The sequence below is a fragment of the Falco biarmicus genome, chromosome 9 (genome assembly GCF_023638135.1).
Source record: "Falco biarmicus isolate bFalBia1 chromosome 9, bFalBia1.pri, whole genome shotgun sequence".
Classification (NCBI taxonomy): Eukaryota; Metazoa; Chordata; class Aves; order Falconiformes; family Falconidae; genus Falco; species Falco biarmicus.
Window position 1 is genome coordinate 45,277,579 of NC_079296.1, and position 15,139 is coordinate 45,292,717.

A 15,139-nucleotide genomic window follows, 5' to 3' on the forward strand; every position below is an offset into this window, starting at 1 on the left:
TTTCATTTACATAGAAGTTTTATTATCCTTCAACCTCAGCTGGTACTGCATTACTCCAGCCTTAGCAGATTTTGCTCCCCTAGGTAGACAAGTTTTCAACCGACTGTCTCTGACTGAAAACATCTAGGCTAGGTCAAATTTTAGACCCAGCCTTTCATTAATACAGTCAGACACAAAAGAGCAGTTGAAATCCTGACCACCTGAAAGGCTGCAAAGCAACAAAAAAAAAGATCCAGGAGGATTTTCATAATTTTCTACGTTTGATTAGAGAATCTTTCCTTTGCGCTGATCACTAGTTAAGAAGCAATTAAACTGCATGTTCAAGAAACGGATGCACTCTACATTTCAAGCTGTGATCAGAAACATGTGCAACTAATTTTCCACTTATGAAGCTCGTGGGTTTATCTTCTCAGCAGCTTCAAGGACAGACGGAAGGCTGACTTTGTCTCCAAATTCTTTCTCACGATGCTCCAGTAAAACACCCTAGTTGAAGACACAAGAGAGAAATTCATACACTAGTATCCCCACGGGAGAACAACTGACCAGCACCTGAACAATTCCAGAAAAGAAACTTGGTCTCACAGGAGGCATAAAAGCCTCCTAGATGGCCTGCAGTACCTGTCTTCCTGCCCCAATCACATATACTCCTCCCAGGGTGAATCCTTCCCCTTCTAGGTTACCACTATATCCACTTCTCCAAGCACGGAAGAAATTTTGCCAGACTCCAAAGCGGAAGAATCCTGACATCATCATTTTTCGTCTGCGTGGACCATAGAAGCCTTTCTGCAGGGAAGCAGAAACTTATCTCAGCAAACAAAGTTAAAAAGACTTTTCCTACCAAATGAAATTCAGGAAACCAGCTGATCCGGTATCCAAGAAAGGCTGCAACACACAAAAGCTAACCAAGCATATCTAAAAAGAAATTGCACCTGAACTAACCTCTTTAACGCAATACCTGACCATTTACCTCCACACAGCCAGCTCGTGGTACCGCCACCATTCATGTGGATTTTAAGCTAATCCACATTTATTTAAGCCCCATGTACATCCACATCCCTACTGCTGGCAACAAGGGTTCTTTGTGCTAAACATATTTTTTCTTGTTTTTGAAGTATGGCAATAAAAATGCTGGTAAAGAGATAACAGTGGTGCCAAGTCCTTGAAACTTTATCAGCCATCTGTTTTTGGTTTTGTGTGTGTTTGTTTTTTATGGGATTTTGTGTTTGGGGTTTTTTTTTTATATCACAATGATTTTTTCACACAGGCAGAGTGAGGAGGAAAAGTAAAGGTATCTTTCTAGTTGATTTTGAGAACTATGTATTCTTTTTCCTTCAGAAGCCAAATGATTTCTAAATGCATCCTCTGGGTTAAGGAGTAAGCAGGGCTGTGGTTTTCTAGGACATGAGACGGGCAATACAGCATGTGCCAGTGCACTGGGACAAGCCACATCACTGCAATTTGGCCTGTACATCATGAATTAATTATTTCTGTCAGCTTCACACCTTGATTCATACACCATAAACACCAGAAAGTCACACAGCCATTGGAAGAAAGAATAAATATTAATAGGCCATATTGTTTACCTGTTAAAGGGGAGGGGAGGAATAATGCTGCAACAGCATGTTATCAGTGCACAGCTACAGAACAGTTTGTAAGCTGAGCAGGATATATATATATAGAAAAGCAAAGCTAATTAACTTCTTAAACTACAATGCTACTAAATCCTTTTTCATTGAGACCACATTCTATCTATATTATTTATACAAGGTCTTCAAAGAGGACATTCAACAGCTTGTTTTTAAACAAAAGGAGAACACTGACTTCACTATACCTTTTCATCCAGAAAGATTTCTCCTCTGAAATAATGCTGGAAATCCTCCACTTCAGTCCCTATCTTCTCTTTCACAACAGCATAGAGAGGGACACCCAGCTTGGACAGCTGAGGTTGCAGAGAGGAGAGCTCAGAAGCCTCCTAAGAAAGGAAAAAAGACCCAAACATTTCAGGCAGTAAATGGAGGTTGGAAAGCTTCACCTTGAATCTCAAAAGCATCAGAAACACACGTAAATTCTAGCTTGAGGCACAAAGCAGAAACAGACCTGTAAATCAGACATTTAAGCTAGTTCTACTCCTGGGCAGGTCTTCATTAAATTTACTAAATTTTTTTTCATTAAGCACGGAGGGAGATTTTTTTCAGTTTACTGGATAAAATATTAAAATCCTGAAGAAAACATATTTTTAACTCAAAGCTGCAGATACACCTTGCCTGTAGCTAGGGCTTCAACTATCTTTTGAAGTGTTTACAGAACAGTAAAAAGATACTGCCTGCACTTCGCTTAGAAATTCTGGCCTTGGAAGAAAGTTAATTCTTTTTTCCAAGTAGAAATACACCTTATCAGCCTTTTTGCAAAATATTTAGAGGGCTCTGTGCAAGAGCAGGCTATACAAGTGTAGAACAAGTAAAGGAGTGAAGATGTACTCTCCTACCTAGATCCCCCAGCAAAAATAATCAGGGAATTTCTTCACACACCTTCAGTATTCCAGAATCATAGAATCATTTAGGTTGGAAAAGACCTTTAAGATCATCGAGTTCAACCCTTAACCCAGCACTGCCAAGCCCAGCACCAAGCCACGTCCCCAAGTGCCACATCTACACGGCTTTTAAACACCTCCAGGGATGGTGACTCCACCACCTCCCCGGGCAGCCTGTTCCAGTGCCTGACCACCCTTTCGGTGAAGACATGTCCCCTCACACCCAATCTAACCCTCCCCTGGTGCCACCTGAGGCCGTTCCCTCCTGTCCTGTCCCTTGTTCCCTGGGAGCAGAGCCCGACCCCCCCTGCCTACAGCCCCTGTCAGGCAGCTGCAGGGAGCGATAAGGGCACTCCCGAGCCCCCTCCTCTCCAGACTGAACCCCCCAGCTCCCTCAGCTGCTGCCCATAAGACTGGGCAGACCCTTCTGCAGCTTGTTGCCTTAAGAAACTTAAAAAAGCACTACTGCTTTTTCTGGTGAATAAGGGAAGTATAAGGTGTCACTGCTCATCTGCTGTTTTTTTTTGTTCTGCTGAAGGAACTCCTGCTCCCACAATTTGCGCAAAGACCTCTGAGGTTTCCAACAGATTAGAGTACGCATTGAAAATATGTTTCTTCTCATCTCCAGTGGAGAAAGGCCATTTTTACTGGACAAAACTCCCACAAAAAACTCCATGCTTTGAAAAGTAGACACAGTTTACAGGACCGTCCGTTAGCCACCTAACCAAAAAGCCTTAACTCAAAGGCTTGAAGGACATTAGAATTTAGCGAGTATCAAGCAGGAGACAGATAGGGGTGAACAAACAAGAGAAAAGATATTAGAGAAAGACATCAGTAGGTGAAAGGGTAAGGGCAGCTTTCCAGTCCACTACTCTTTTCCAGAAGAAATTAAGAAGGATGCATCAGCATCACAACCAAACACTGAGTAGTGAGTGGTTAGAGTTTAAGGATCATAGCTTATGCTTGTTGGATCTTTCCTCTCTTTTCTTAAAAAACTGGTAATTATTTATTTTCTGTTTTCCCCTCAACAAAATGCCTTATGATCTTCCTAAAAGGGAGGTTAATAACAATTTTACCTGGCATTTTTTATACAGTTCAAAACTCTCATAACAAACAAAACAAAAAAGATCTGTATTGGAACCTAACATGTTTGAGAACCGATGTTCCAGTGGGGTGCCCTGTAAAGCCACAGTCTCTAGACAGCAAGCAATACCATCAAACCTTGTTTAACCTTTTGGAGAAAGGCACTTCAGCAGTTTGGTGGGGTTTATTTTAGGTCTTCTTGCTTGGCTTTTGGGAGGGGAGAGAGCAAGAATGATGTAAAAGCATAGTTAAGTTTTAAAATTCTCAAGAGATTAGACTCCAAGCAGCATCTTGGGACTAGACCTGGTTTGTTTTTCTCTACTGCTATTTAAAATTGATATAATAAGACAAAGCAAAGTCTATTTTTTTTTTTGTGGGCAAACTGTATCACAAAAAAGCTGTGCAGCCTTATCATGGGGCTGTGACCATTTCATTTAGTCTGTGCAACTGTTTCCTTCTTTTTGTAAAAAGCAGACAAGCACACCCTAGCAGAGTACTTTCTCTCTCCCCCAAGCACGGACAACCCAAAAGAACAATACCCATTTCACTTTGCCCCTCCGATAGTTCAACTGTGGCTCTTCTGCTACTTCAGACTGCTTGAGTTGATACCTACAATACTTAGCAAGCCCATGGCACTTTCACAATGACTAGAGTACTGGATCGCTCCACGGCTGGCTCCAGACTATAAGATGTACAAGTGCAGTCCTGTTAAAGTATCTTAAATAACAAAAAAGGAATCTGGTGATTTAGGATGTAGATGATAAAGATAAAAGACACCATATTTCTTAAATCTACAGGCCTCAATTCTCAAGGATCCAAGGGCATCATTCCAGTAGGATTTGTGAGATCCTTTATAGTAGATAATGGAAGCAAGTCCTCCCACTGGTACCAGGCCGGTGATCTATAAGTTAAAATAGCCTCTTTTCTATGCCACCACTGTGTCCAGGGAAGTACATATTCCTTCATGGTGCTGTCAAAAAGGACAAAGTTCAATATCCTTTCCAAGGTGTAAGATGGCAGGAAAAAAGTATATTTTGTCTCTTGCAAAAAAATAAAAACCTATCACCTGCAGGTTAACAGGTATGGCAAGTCACCCGTACTCAACCATTCTACCAGCTCAAAGTCAGTGACAGTGGGGAAATAAGCTGCTGTCACACTATGGAGAAAAGTTAACAGACAAAAAAAAAAATGCAACTGAACTGTTCCTAGGAGAAAAGCAGGAGTCAACTCACAAAAATGCTTTGAATATACAACAAGCCTCATTCCTCACCTGCCTGCAGCTTTCATTGCCCTGTCACCCAATACTCTCACATGCACCCTTTTAAACTATGTCTATATGGATATTTTTTACCTATCCAAGATAGGTTTAGACAATTTAAAAGCTTTTTCAAACACTTTCACAGTTAAAATACAAAATTAGTCTTTGCCCTAATTAGCTGATCAGTGCTGTAACTGCCTCTGTTTTGGCATTTTTTTTTTGTTTGGATTTTTTTTGTTGGTTTTTTGCTGTTTTTAAAGTTTTGAACCAAAACCAAGAATTAGAAAATTAAATTTCTCTCACCTCAATTTTTTCTTGAATAAGAAAACCAACAATTCTTTGAATTTTGTGCTTTATTTCTATTTAGGGTGGTTAGCATTACAAATATATATATAAATAATTAATGAATCCCTGTCTGTATGCAAAAGCCACAGTCAGGCATTTAGCGCGTTCTCCTCCTGCCTACGCTACACCTGTTCAGAAAGCAAAGTACTTTAATCTTTAACCTTCCATGAATGCTACACATACTTAAGCAGTTACTACTGATGGGAGCAGATTCCTTAATTAAGTGGTTGCAATATTAATTACTCCATGTTACAGAGCGGTGAGTAACAACATAATAGCTATTTTTCCCCATAGCTATGAGAAAAATAATGTCCAAGGTGCAAGTTATGGCTGTTCTTAGGCACATGGTATGTTCAGATTATATTTTAAGTGTCTCCTTGTGCCTCCACGCAAGGAGCCTAATGCCAGCTTTGTGTCCCAACCCACCTTGTTATGGAACAGTAACCCCTTGTCTTCAGACTCCTTACTTTCCTGCCTCACATTCAGCATTCAGAACAGCAAGGGACTCCTCTTTATGCACTTGTTTTCCTTGGGGTTTTGTTGTTTGCTTTTTTTTTTTTTTTTCTGATGAGCTTTACCTGATGGCTTTCTGCCAGTCCAGTCTGGGGCTGCTTTTGACCAGAAACTACCTGGCTTACAGAGATTTATTTTGGACATGTGGAACACAACTAGCTCATAAGACTCATTACCAATCGGATTTTGTGTAATCTCCCTTTCTAATTACCATGGCCTAGGTCCCTGGCAGATGTAAAAATCACATAACCACTACCTTCAGAAGGAAAATGCTCAGAACCTAGACTATACAAACCACCAAAGAGAACTAAGTATGCTGTCAGCTGGCGACAAGTTTGGGCTAGGAAACAAGGCCTTTCAGATACCTCAGATTTATTTGATGACCATCCTACTCACCACCTCCCTTTACTTAAAGGGAATCTGTGCATGTAGAGCTCAACTCTCCCTAATTAATCCCCAAGCCCAGCAAGTACCTCTCTGCACAAAAATCATCCAGGTCTTCGCACAGCCATGATCACTGCACCATTCTTCTTCCATAGTTCTCCTGCTTTGAATGTTCTTTGTTCTGTTTATGCAGGAAAAAAGCATCAACAAAAACTTCAGCCATTCTTGTTTATAATGATTAAAGCTTTAAGGAGCAACATAAAGCACCACAGAAAATTCCACATTCAAATACAGTTCTATATAAAAAAGAAAAATTCTATATGCATAACAGGGTATTATTACTTTACTGATTTTTAAAAGTGTGCCATGTTTCATCCAGAAATACCAGCTTTTGATTGCTTTTCCTTCATCAGAATTATTGGCTATCAAGACACTCAACTAAGAGTTATAACTAGGAAAGACTAAGAAAAACTCTTCCAACCCTGGCCTTACAAATATTCTTATAAAAGCCCAGTTATTGAAGAATGTGGGCTAAAACATCCATAATCTTACCTGACCCCAAAGTTTTTAGCTCTATCTCCTCTAAAAACTCCAGTGTAGCCTTTTCTGGCTTGGACAAAAACAAGTCAGTATTAGCAAGTACAATCCCTGTCACAGCTGCACCGATGGCTCCAAGACCAACAGACCACATGCCCATGGTGAAGATCCCAAAGTCAGGCAGGAAGGACATTTCTGGAAAGAGAAAGAAGCAAGCAGTTCTTAAACTGGACATCAATGATCCCAGACAAAGAGGAACTGGATTAAAAAAACCAACTAAAACCTCACACAGATATTTTTGGTTTGACTGTAGACATTCTGTATATGTGGATATATCGGAGGGAGTAATGTTCCGTTATCATTTTATTTCATTTACCATCATTAAGTGTTAGGTTTTCATAAGATACATTACCTCTAAACTGCTAGTGTTACATAGCAGTTTTATTTTATGTGATCTTAATTTGAATTATTTTTTTTAATTAACTTTTGCAGTTATATTGTGGTGGACTTGGTGGTTGGACTTGATGATCTTAAGGGTCTTTTCCAACCTAAATAATTCAATGATTTATTAATGTACTCAACTGGGTTTTAGAAGATCTAGATTACATTCCAGTTCTGTGCCTGACCCACACCAAAACTATTAACAAGATACTCTTGCCTTTTCCAGCTACTGGACTCACAAAAACATTCATGATTAAAGTGCTTAGTTGCAATGAGGAGAAAGATGATTGAAGTATACATGTGTAATAAAGAGCATCTAACATGATGACCTTTATGATAGCCAGTAACTTAAATTATTACAGTATGACAGTGGTGGAGTTTTTTAGTTCATTTTTTTTTCCAAAAAGAAACGTTTGTAAATTAAATGTTTCCCTCTCCCCAATATATATTTGTGCAGTTTACAACTATACCACAGAAGAATCAAAAAAAAAACCAAAAAAAAAACCTTTTTATCTGGTTCACCATAACTGGTAACCTTTCCTGTTCCTTACAGTTCACCACTAGAACCAAAACAGGCACCAAGCCAAAAAGTAGAGACCATCAGTCATGCCTGCAGACAGAAATATGTAGACTTGCAACCATTTGATTAGACACAGTGATCCAACATTACAAACATGCCTTGGACAGCACCTTCAACATACTAACCCATTTCCACTCTTGCTAAAGCAGATATGACATCGGGAACAAACAACTTAAACTCACACCCATCAGTTAGAACTGATAACATTGCAATAGAAGCCATTATATACACGTTTCCAAGTCTTAAAGTACAAACATACTTCTTGTTACCAATGACTCCGGTTTGGTGGCAGTTTTGTTTAACTGTCATCCATCCACAAACACCCTACAGCCCAATCCTGACCCTTGCACATGTTTCACAAGCCTGGAAAGATCTGCCAGCCACCTTCCCGGGAGGCAGTACCAGTTAAGAGGATGCAGGAAAGCACACTTAGCCCTGTCTCATGGACAAAATTCAAGATCCAGCTCTGAGCAACAACTGGTATAAGAGTCATTGGAGTTTTGGCAGTATAAGAAGTCAGTGTACACTTACATCACAGCAGTTATGTGTTACAAAGGGCTATAGATTTGCAGCCACCCAATTTTAGTATTACACAATACAGAGAATCAAATTTTTTCCAGAGCCATCTGCAAAACCCTATTCCCTGACAAGACTGTTTTGGTAAATATTGCTGTCTGTATATACTTTTGTATGGGAGAGGTTTTTTTCTGTCATAAATATAGTAAAATTTTACTATTTTGAACTGTGACTGCAATAAACCAGAGACACACTTAGTATTTATCCCCACAGCTAGCTGTTGCCAGAATTCAGAAAGCAAGAACTAGTAGCTCCTCGCTTTTGTGCCTAGGATTTTCTGGGAGAAAATCCCTTTCCATCCTTAAAACTAGCTCCAGAATACTACTGACAAACAAATACAACCAGCTGCTTACCTGCAAAAACAGCTAGAAAGCATTTGGTTGAAAAAAGAAAAAGGGGAAAAAAAAAAAAAAAAAAAAAAAAAGATTGCTTTGTTCTTTTAACAGTGTACTTGGCTCCAAGGAAGGCAATATCACAGTATCTAGAAATGTGAGCAAGCCATGATCCCAAGCAGGAAACAAGGCCAGTCTACACAAACACAACACAGATAAAAGAACAGATTCTACCCCACCTCACTTATTTCCAACCAAGGGAAACTTTCCTTGAGCATATCTGCTTTTTCTACATTTTATCAAAGTCATAATGTACTGACAAGTTTTTGGTATCTGCCTTTCACTCGTATCAGAGGTCATCCTGACTCCAGCCTTAGGAATAATCAAAGTGTAGTTCAAAATGTATTGCCATAATGCAGCAATATCCTCGTGTTAACACTCAAAATCTCTGTGGCATACTCAAAAGGCTACAGCCCTGCTGCCTCCCAGAGCTGGATTATTCAACTATTCTTTGGACTTGGATCTTGTCTGGTAAAGAACTCTTTTTCTTTTAATTAATTTTTTAAAAGAGAAGGGAGTAAAAACCAAGTATTAATCCCTTGTGCATGTCATTTGTATATACAAATGTTATGAAATCTGTGGCAACTGATTAATGAGTGGATCCCCCATAGCTTTTTATTGGCATTATTATCATTGCTAAAAGCCAGCTTCCTCTCAGTTGTAGCTGAGAGAGAGATCGTTAAGCGTAGTCAACACACCTTTTTAGTTTAGAGGGACTCTTTGATGTCCCCTCAGTGACAAAAAAAACCCAAACCCCTATTCAAATATGCAGAATCTTTTGCTATTTAAGTAAATAAGGGAATGGAAGAAGCAGCTTTGCATGGTGATACTGAAATTCCTCCCCTTCTAAGCAAGCACCATAGTGAGCCACTCTGAATAATATGCATGGGAAAGAGCCACCAGGATTATTAAAACATTTGCTAAGACAGGCTGAGCCCCAACATATCTATGTCACTGAACCCCATGTGAAGAGATGAAATGCAAAACAGCTGAGCATTTGCAACTAGCAGTTTTGTTTCTGTTTATCTGCCGTTTATTAAGGAAATCTGAAGCTCCAAAAAACTTCACAATCCTCCACCCCACCTTAAAACACAAATGCTACCACCTTGCGATCCAACTCTATGAACTTTGAGACATGAAACGGCAATGCACAGTAAGAAAATACAACAAAGCATCCCATAATCCATAATCCATGAGGAGAAGATACAACAGGGCATCCCATAAGACTTTAACATTTAGATGCAGGCACTCACCAGAACCCATGCAGCCTGCACAAGCATCAGCCACCACCAGCTCCCCCTGAATGCGAGCACCAGCAAGAGAGAAGACAAACTGCACTGGCAGGCAGGACCAGGCAGGAGTCCAGCTCTTAAGCCTTGTGGACCAGACCCAGATCTCAGCGACTTTGAGCAATACATGCCACAGTCACCCTGCAGCAGTTACGAAAGAACGGCTGTCCAATCCACAGCAAGACTGTTTTAAATGTATCTTAATCATTTAACTTTTTTTTTTTTTTTTTTAAGCGAACACATGGTTACCCTCTTTATGGGGTGGGTGGGTACAGGGAACAGGAATTACACAAAGCTGTTTTGAAGCTGGGCACACAGCACTAAACTTTTAAGACTTGCATGATAAACTGTGTGCTTCAAGTCTGCATTTTTCACAAGTAGTATTTTCCCAATGTTTCGGCTTATACTATTTCTAATCCCCACACACATGCACACTGCATGCCATTACAATACAAACAACCCTGGAAACAATTACAAAGCCTGCACAATGTTGGAAAAAAGTTTCAATATAGAGGCTGTACTGGTGAGTTAACCCAGCATTTCTATGCTCTGTTACTTGCTTTAGTGGTAACATCCCTTTGCTGAAGAACTGCATTTTTTCTAGAACTATCACAACTGCAGGCTCTCAACCCTGCTAAAACCTCCAGCAGGGAACCAGCACTTCTCTTTACAGAAAGCAGAGGCCAAAGTAAAAAGGAAAAACATCTTTTTGTGTGTTTTTGTGGTGACCACACGAGATGTTCAAGATGACAGTGAGTAATTTTATAGTCTATTAGTACTCAGCTAACCAGAATTTAAACAAGCCTAGTCTTAATCCTTTTTGAAGTGCCAGTTGATGGTCTTCACTTTGTGTCAAGATGACCAGTTTAAACATGGCTTTCTAGATGTCTCATTTCCCTTCCACCTACAACTGGAGAAAAAATTGTCATGAAGGGGATAGCTATCCCTAAACATTTATTTTAGCAGTGTAAACATGACCCATTGCAGCTGTGTCAAAAATCTGGAAAGCCTGTGTTTTCAAGTTGTCAGTAAAACTCAGGGTAGCACGCAGATTTCCTCACATACTTTTCCTAAGACGACAGTGGAGCAAAAGTGGAAACACTCAATGGGTACTCTCTCAAGCAAGATTGCACCAACACATATACCCTAGTCTAAAATGGCTTTGACCATTGCTTATTATTCCCTTCTCTTCTGCTGCCAACTACCCCAAGACATTCCATATTAAGCTTAAAAATCTTTCAGAGCTTTGTCACAACTTGCATACCCCAAACAAGTTGAGCTGATTATTTTTTATGAGACATTCTCCCCCAAATGAGTCATATGATTACAAATATATTTAGTCCCATAAAGAAAATTTACAATTCACAATAACCTGGTAACATGCTCATCAAGATTTCATGAGCTTTTAAATACCATTAAGGATGACAAAATACAGCATCCTGACCCATCTTCAAGATTAGCCCTGCTTTAAGCGGGGATTTGACCGAAGAAACTTGAGAGGTCCCTTCCAACCTAAACTGTCCTTTAAATGCAAAAAATCAACACACAAAGAAGCCTCCTAACATTTCTGATGGTATGAACGTAATTTTCACAATGTGAAGGGATTTTCGTCTTTTCACCATTGTAAAGATCCTGTAAATTCCTTGTGTTGAGAGTAACGGGCATCTTTTTACACTTCTTCCCAGTCTGCAAATGTTTCATTACTCCAGTACAAAACTGCTCTTGGCTCTAGCTGAAGGGAAAGTTGCTGTGTCAAGCACCCAAACCACACTCCTTCCTTTGAAAGGAAGTTAATTGTTAGACCAAATAATCTCCCCCATTCTTAGATTTTTTTAAAGAAACCCAACATCTCAACAACCCTTTTCTTTTGAGCAAGGGAGAGCAAAGAGCTATGGCCCAACACTTTTGGAAGTCTTCCAGCTCTCCAAATGCATTCAGAGGGAACTGGCAGATAGATACCATGTAGGGGAAAATTCACATCTCTGCTCGATCAACAAAATGGAGATACCATGGAGACAGGAGGAAATACCTTGAGCACAGAACTGCAAAAAGTCCTTACGTGAAGATAATACTGGCTAAACTCACTGTGGGGTCTGCTGGGGACCCAGAGCAGGACAGCTGCAGGCTGCAGCGATGGGGAAAGAAGGGGAAGGCCAACAGACCCACTAACGGTGCAAATCAGTGCTCACTGAAAACACAGGGACCCAAGTGATACACGGCAGCAAGTGGTCCCTCCCGTTCCAACCCAGCCATAACTCCTGCAAATCCAAACTTAAACTACTTTCCCACCTTTTGGGACCCTTAGGCCTCTCTTGTATTTTAACTTCCACATTCCTCACATTCCCAACAGCACAATTATTCGTCGCTAAAAGCAAAAACCCAAGATGATCACTACACATTTCAACTCAAACCCACAGGGCAGCGGATGCTCTATGCATAAACCAGGCTGTAACTCACGGGAAGGCCAGTCTGCTGGTACACCCGGCCAGGAACCTTCCCCACCGCCTGGCGGCCCTCAGCCGGCCCGGGGAGATGCGCCCTGCGCTGAGGCCGCTGCAGGCTGGTGCTTCAAGCAGCCCGAAGGCGCGGTCAGGGCGTTTCTTCAGTCCGAGCGGAGCGATCGCACCTGAGGCTGGACCACAGCGGTAGGAACGACGCCAGAAACGGAGCACCGAGCCTCTTCGCCGGGCCTGCTGCCCTGCTTACACCCAGGTTAAGTTACACGGCAAACGGGGATGCACCGAAACACTCAGTCATCACCAGGACTGACCTCATCAGGACCGCAGGCTTCAGAGGTCGGGGGAAGCTGCGGGGCTCGGCCGGCGCGGAGCTGCCCAGGCCACCGCGGCCCTGCAGCGCGGAGGGGTGGCGCCCCACGCCTGCCCTGCGCGGCCCGCGGCGCTGCCGCCCCCGGCCCCCCACGCCTCGGCAGCCGCTGCCTGCGGCGAGGAGACAGCGCAGCCCCGCGCCGCTGCGGGGACAGGCCGCCCGCCGCACCAGCCTCCCCCCCCCCCCCCCCCCCCCCCCCCGCCGGCCCGCACTCACTCACACTGCGACCCCGCACCGCGCCGCCGCCGCTCCCGCAGGCCACGTGCGGCGCCGGGCACCGCCCCGCTGCCCCCCGCGCAGGCCCGGCGGCGCTGGGTGCCCTTCGGCCCGGCGGCGCAGGGGCTTATCCCCGGCGTCAGGGACGGGCTGCGGAGCAACCTCTCACTGCCTCCCGGGACCTATTTTTCCCCACTCGGGATTTTCTTAGCTTCTGGCAACGCTAAGAAAGAAACGAAATATATGCTAAGAGACAGCACTTAAATATACTTAAGGCACCCCCCACCCCCCCCAACTTAATGACTTAAGTCTAAGAATGTAGTGAGCTTATCATTCCAGTACCCTGATTAATGGAGCACTCAGAATGCTTACATATACTGCATTCAAGAATATACTTGTTCAGAGAATCCAGCCAGTAACATGTCACAACATCATGTAACGAATGCACTCTTCAGTTGCTTGTGGTCATTAGGCACTGCTCCAGCCAGAAACCCAAGGGGACTCATCTTCACTACCTTGGACTGTTTCCTAAGGTCTCCACTTAACCTGGCACTTAAAACAGTGAAAACCAAAAACAGTAGTAGCAGTGACAGCACAGTCTGGCCAGTAACAACAGCAGCTCAGGACAACGAATGCCATCTTTTTGATGGTACCAGAGAGTCTACATTCCAAATGACTGAGAGCCCACTGGTTTTCAGCATATCCCAAACTTTTCTAGACCAAAAGGCCTTTTCTGACCTCTCTCTTAACTGGGAGTCACTGGCCACTCTGGTTAGACCTGCTTAGTTTACCTCTTATTTGCAGCTTATCTTCAGCACATGCCTTGTTTTTTTTTGAGGAATCTCACCACAGAACAAGTTCTCTAACTGGAAGCAACAACAGCCTTGGGGTTCTGATCTAGCACTGATCAAACTGGAGGCGACAACATGCCACTTGTGGTGGGATGCTTCAGAAACCATCACCTGGAAGCCTGCCTGGACACCCCGGCAGAGCCCTCTGAGCCCAAGCCCAGCAGCTGGCTGCTCAGTGGGCACACTGCCTTGCCCCTACAGGAGGGCACAGTGGCCCTGCGCTGCTGAAAGCCACACCAACTGGCGGCTTTACAAGACACAGCCCCGTGGCATCATGTGGCTTAGTACACGTCGGAATGGCACAGTCCCAGGCAGCTGCAGGGAAAGATTTGGGGTCTTCTTGCCCGAAATTGTGGTAGCTATGCTTTCATCTATACATGTGCTTTTACAAATCAGATGGATTCTAAAAAGCACTGAAGTCACTCAGACTTGCCAGCAATTAAAAAATAACCTAAGGAAACTTCATGGCAGAAACAGCATTACCAGACTACCTGAAAGAGCTGGGGAATCTGGCAGGACTGAAGGGTTTGGGGCTCCTTTTCTTCCTCGGAAATATATGAAACCAATTAATATCTGTATTTTTTTCTCTAACCAGTGTGGGAAGGGTCTCTGCCAATACCAAACATAATAGGTTAAAGGGCTTTCTCACCATTTCTGAAATGCAGTCAACGTTAGCATATACGTAGCTTTGCCACTGTGACACAGCAATCTTCGGAAAAACACTACAACAAAAAAATGACTGATGAATTTTTTCAGCCATGATCATGTAATTAAAACCCTGATTTCTGCAGGCTGTCAACATTCTTTTCTTCTGAATTTTATAATGGTTGTGGCTTCAGCTGTCAACATTTGGCAATGGTAGAATTGCAGCTCCATTATTTTTGTTGTCATGGTAAGCACACAAAACAAAAAGCCCATTATTTTTTCTTAAGCAAGAAGTTACACCTCTTAACTATCTGCATCTGGTCTTCACAATGCAAAGGCAGCCAGTATTCCGGGGGGGGGGGGGGGGGGGACCAGGGTCGGGGGACCATCTATGAACCTATGACAAGATGAAAACATCTTTTTTAAAAAAAAAACAACATTCTTTGCTCTGGGTAGGAGTCCATTACAAGGCATCAGGCAAGAGCAATAAGCAGTTAATCACAAAAATTACTGACTTCATTTGTCTCTACTGTAAAAATGAAAAATGCAGAAAAATCTGAGCCCATGCATCTGGATTGCATCGGTATCTTCCTACTTCACAAAGCAGTGAAATTCCTTGAATGCATGCGCACTTCTAGTAGATGCAGAACTCAAAGGAAAACGGTGTCAT

At 42.4% G+C, this 15,139-nt stretch overlaps 1 protein-coding gene across 5 annotated transcripts; it reads right to left on the reverse strand.

Annotated features, from left to right (window-relative positions):
- PRXL2A (peroxiredoxin like 2A) lies at positions 1–13,127 on the reverse strand. Of its 5 annotated transcripts, none has more exons than XM_056352558.1 (6): positions 12,978–13,127; positions 6,666–6,845; positions 6,203–6,294; positions 1,832–1,972; positions 619–783; positions 1–483 (listed from the first exon to the last, which is right to left on the reverse strand). In XM_056352558.1, exons 2-6 carry the CDS (start codon positions 6,841–6,843, stop codon positions 385–387), a joined length of 675 nt encoding a protein of 224 aa, XP_056208533.1. In that variant the 5' UTR covers positions 6,844–6,845; positions 12,978–13,127; the 3' UTR covers positions 1–384. The 5 variants fall into 5 exon arrangements, with proteins under 5 accessions (XP_056208533.1, XP_056208534.1, XP_056208536.1 ...); XM_056352559.1 differs by having other exon boundaries at positions 12,974–13,101; XM_056352561.1 differs by lacking the exon at positions 12,978–13,127 and adding an exon at positions 12,699–12,824.
- Between the last annotated feature and the right edge of the window lie 2,012 nt (positions 13,128–15,139).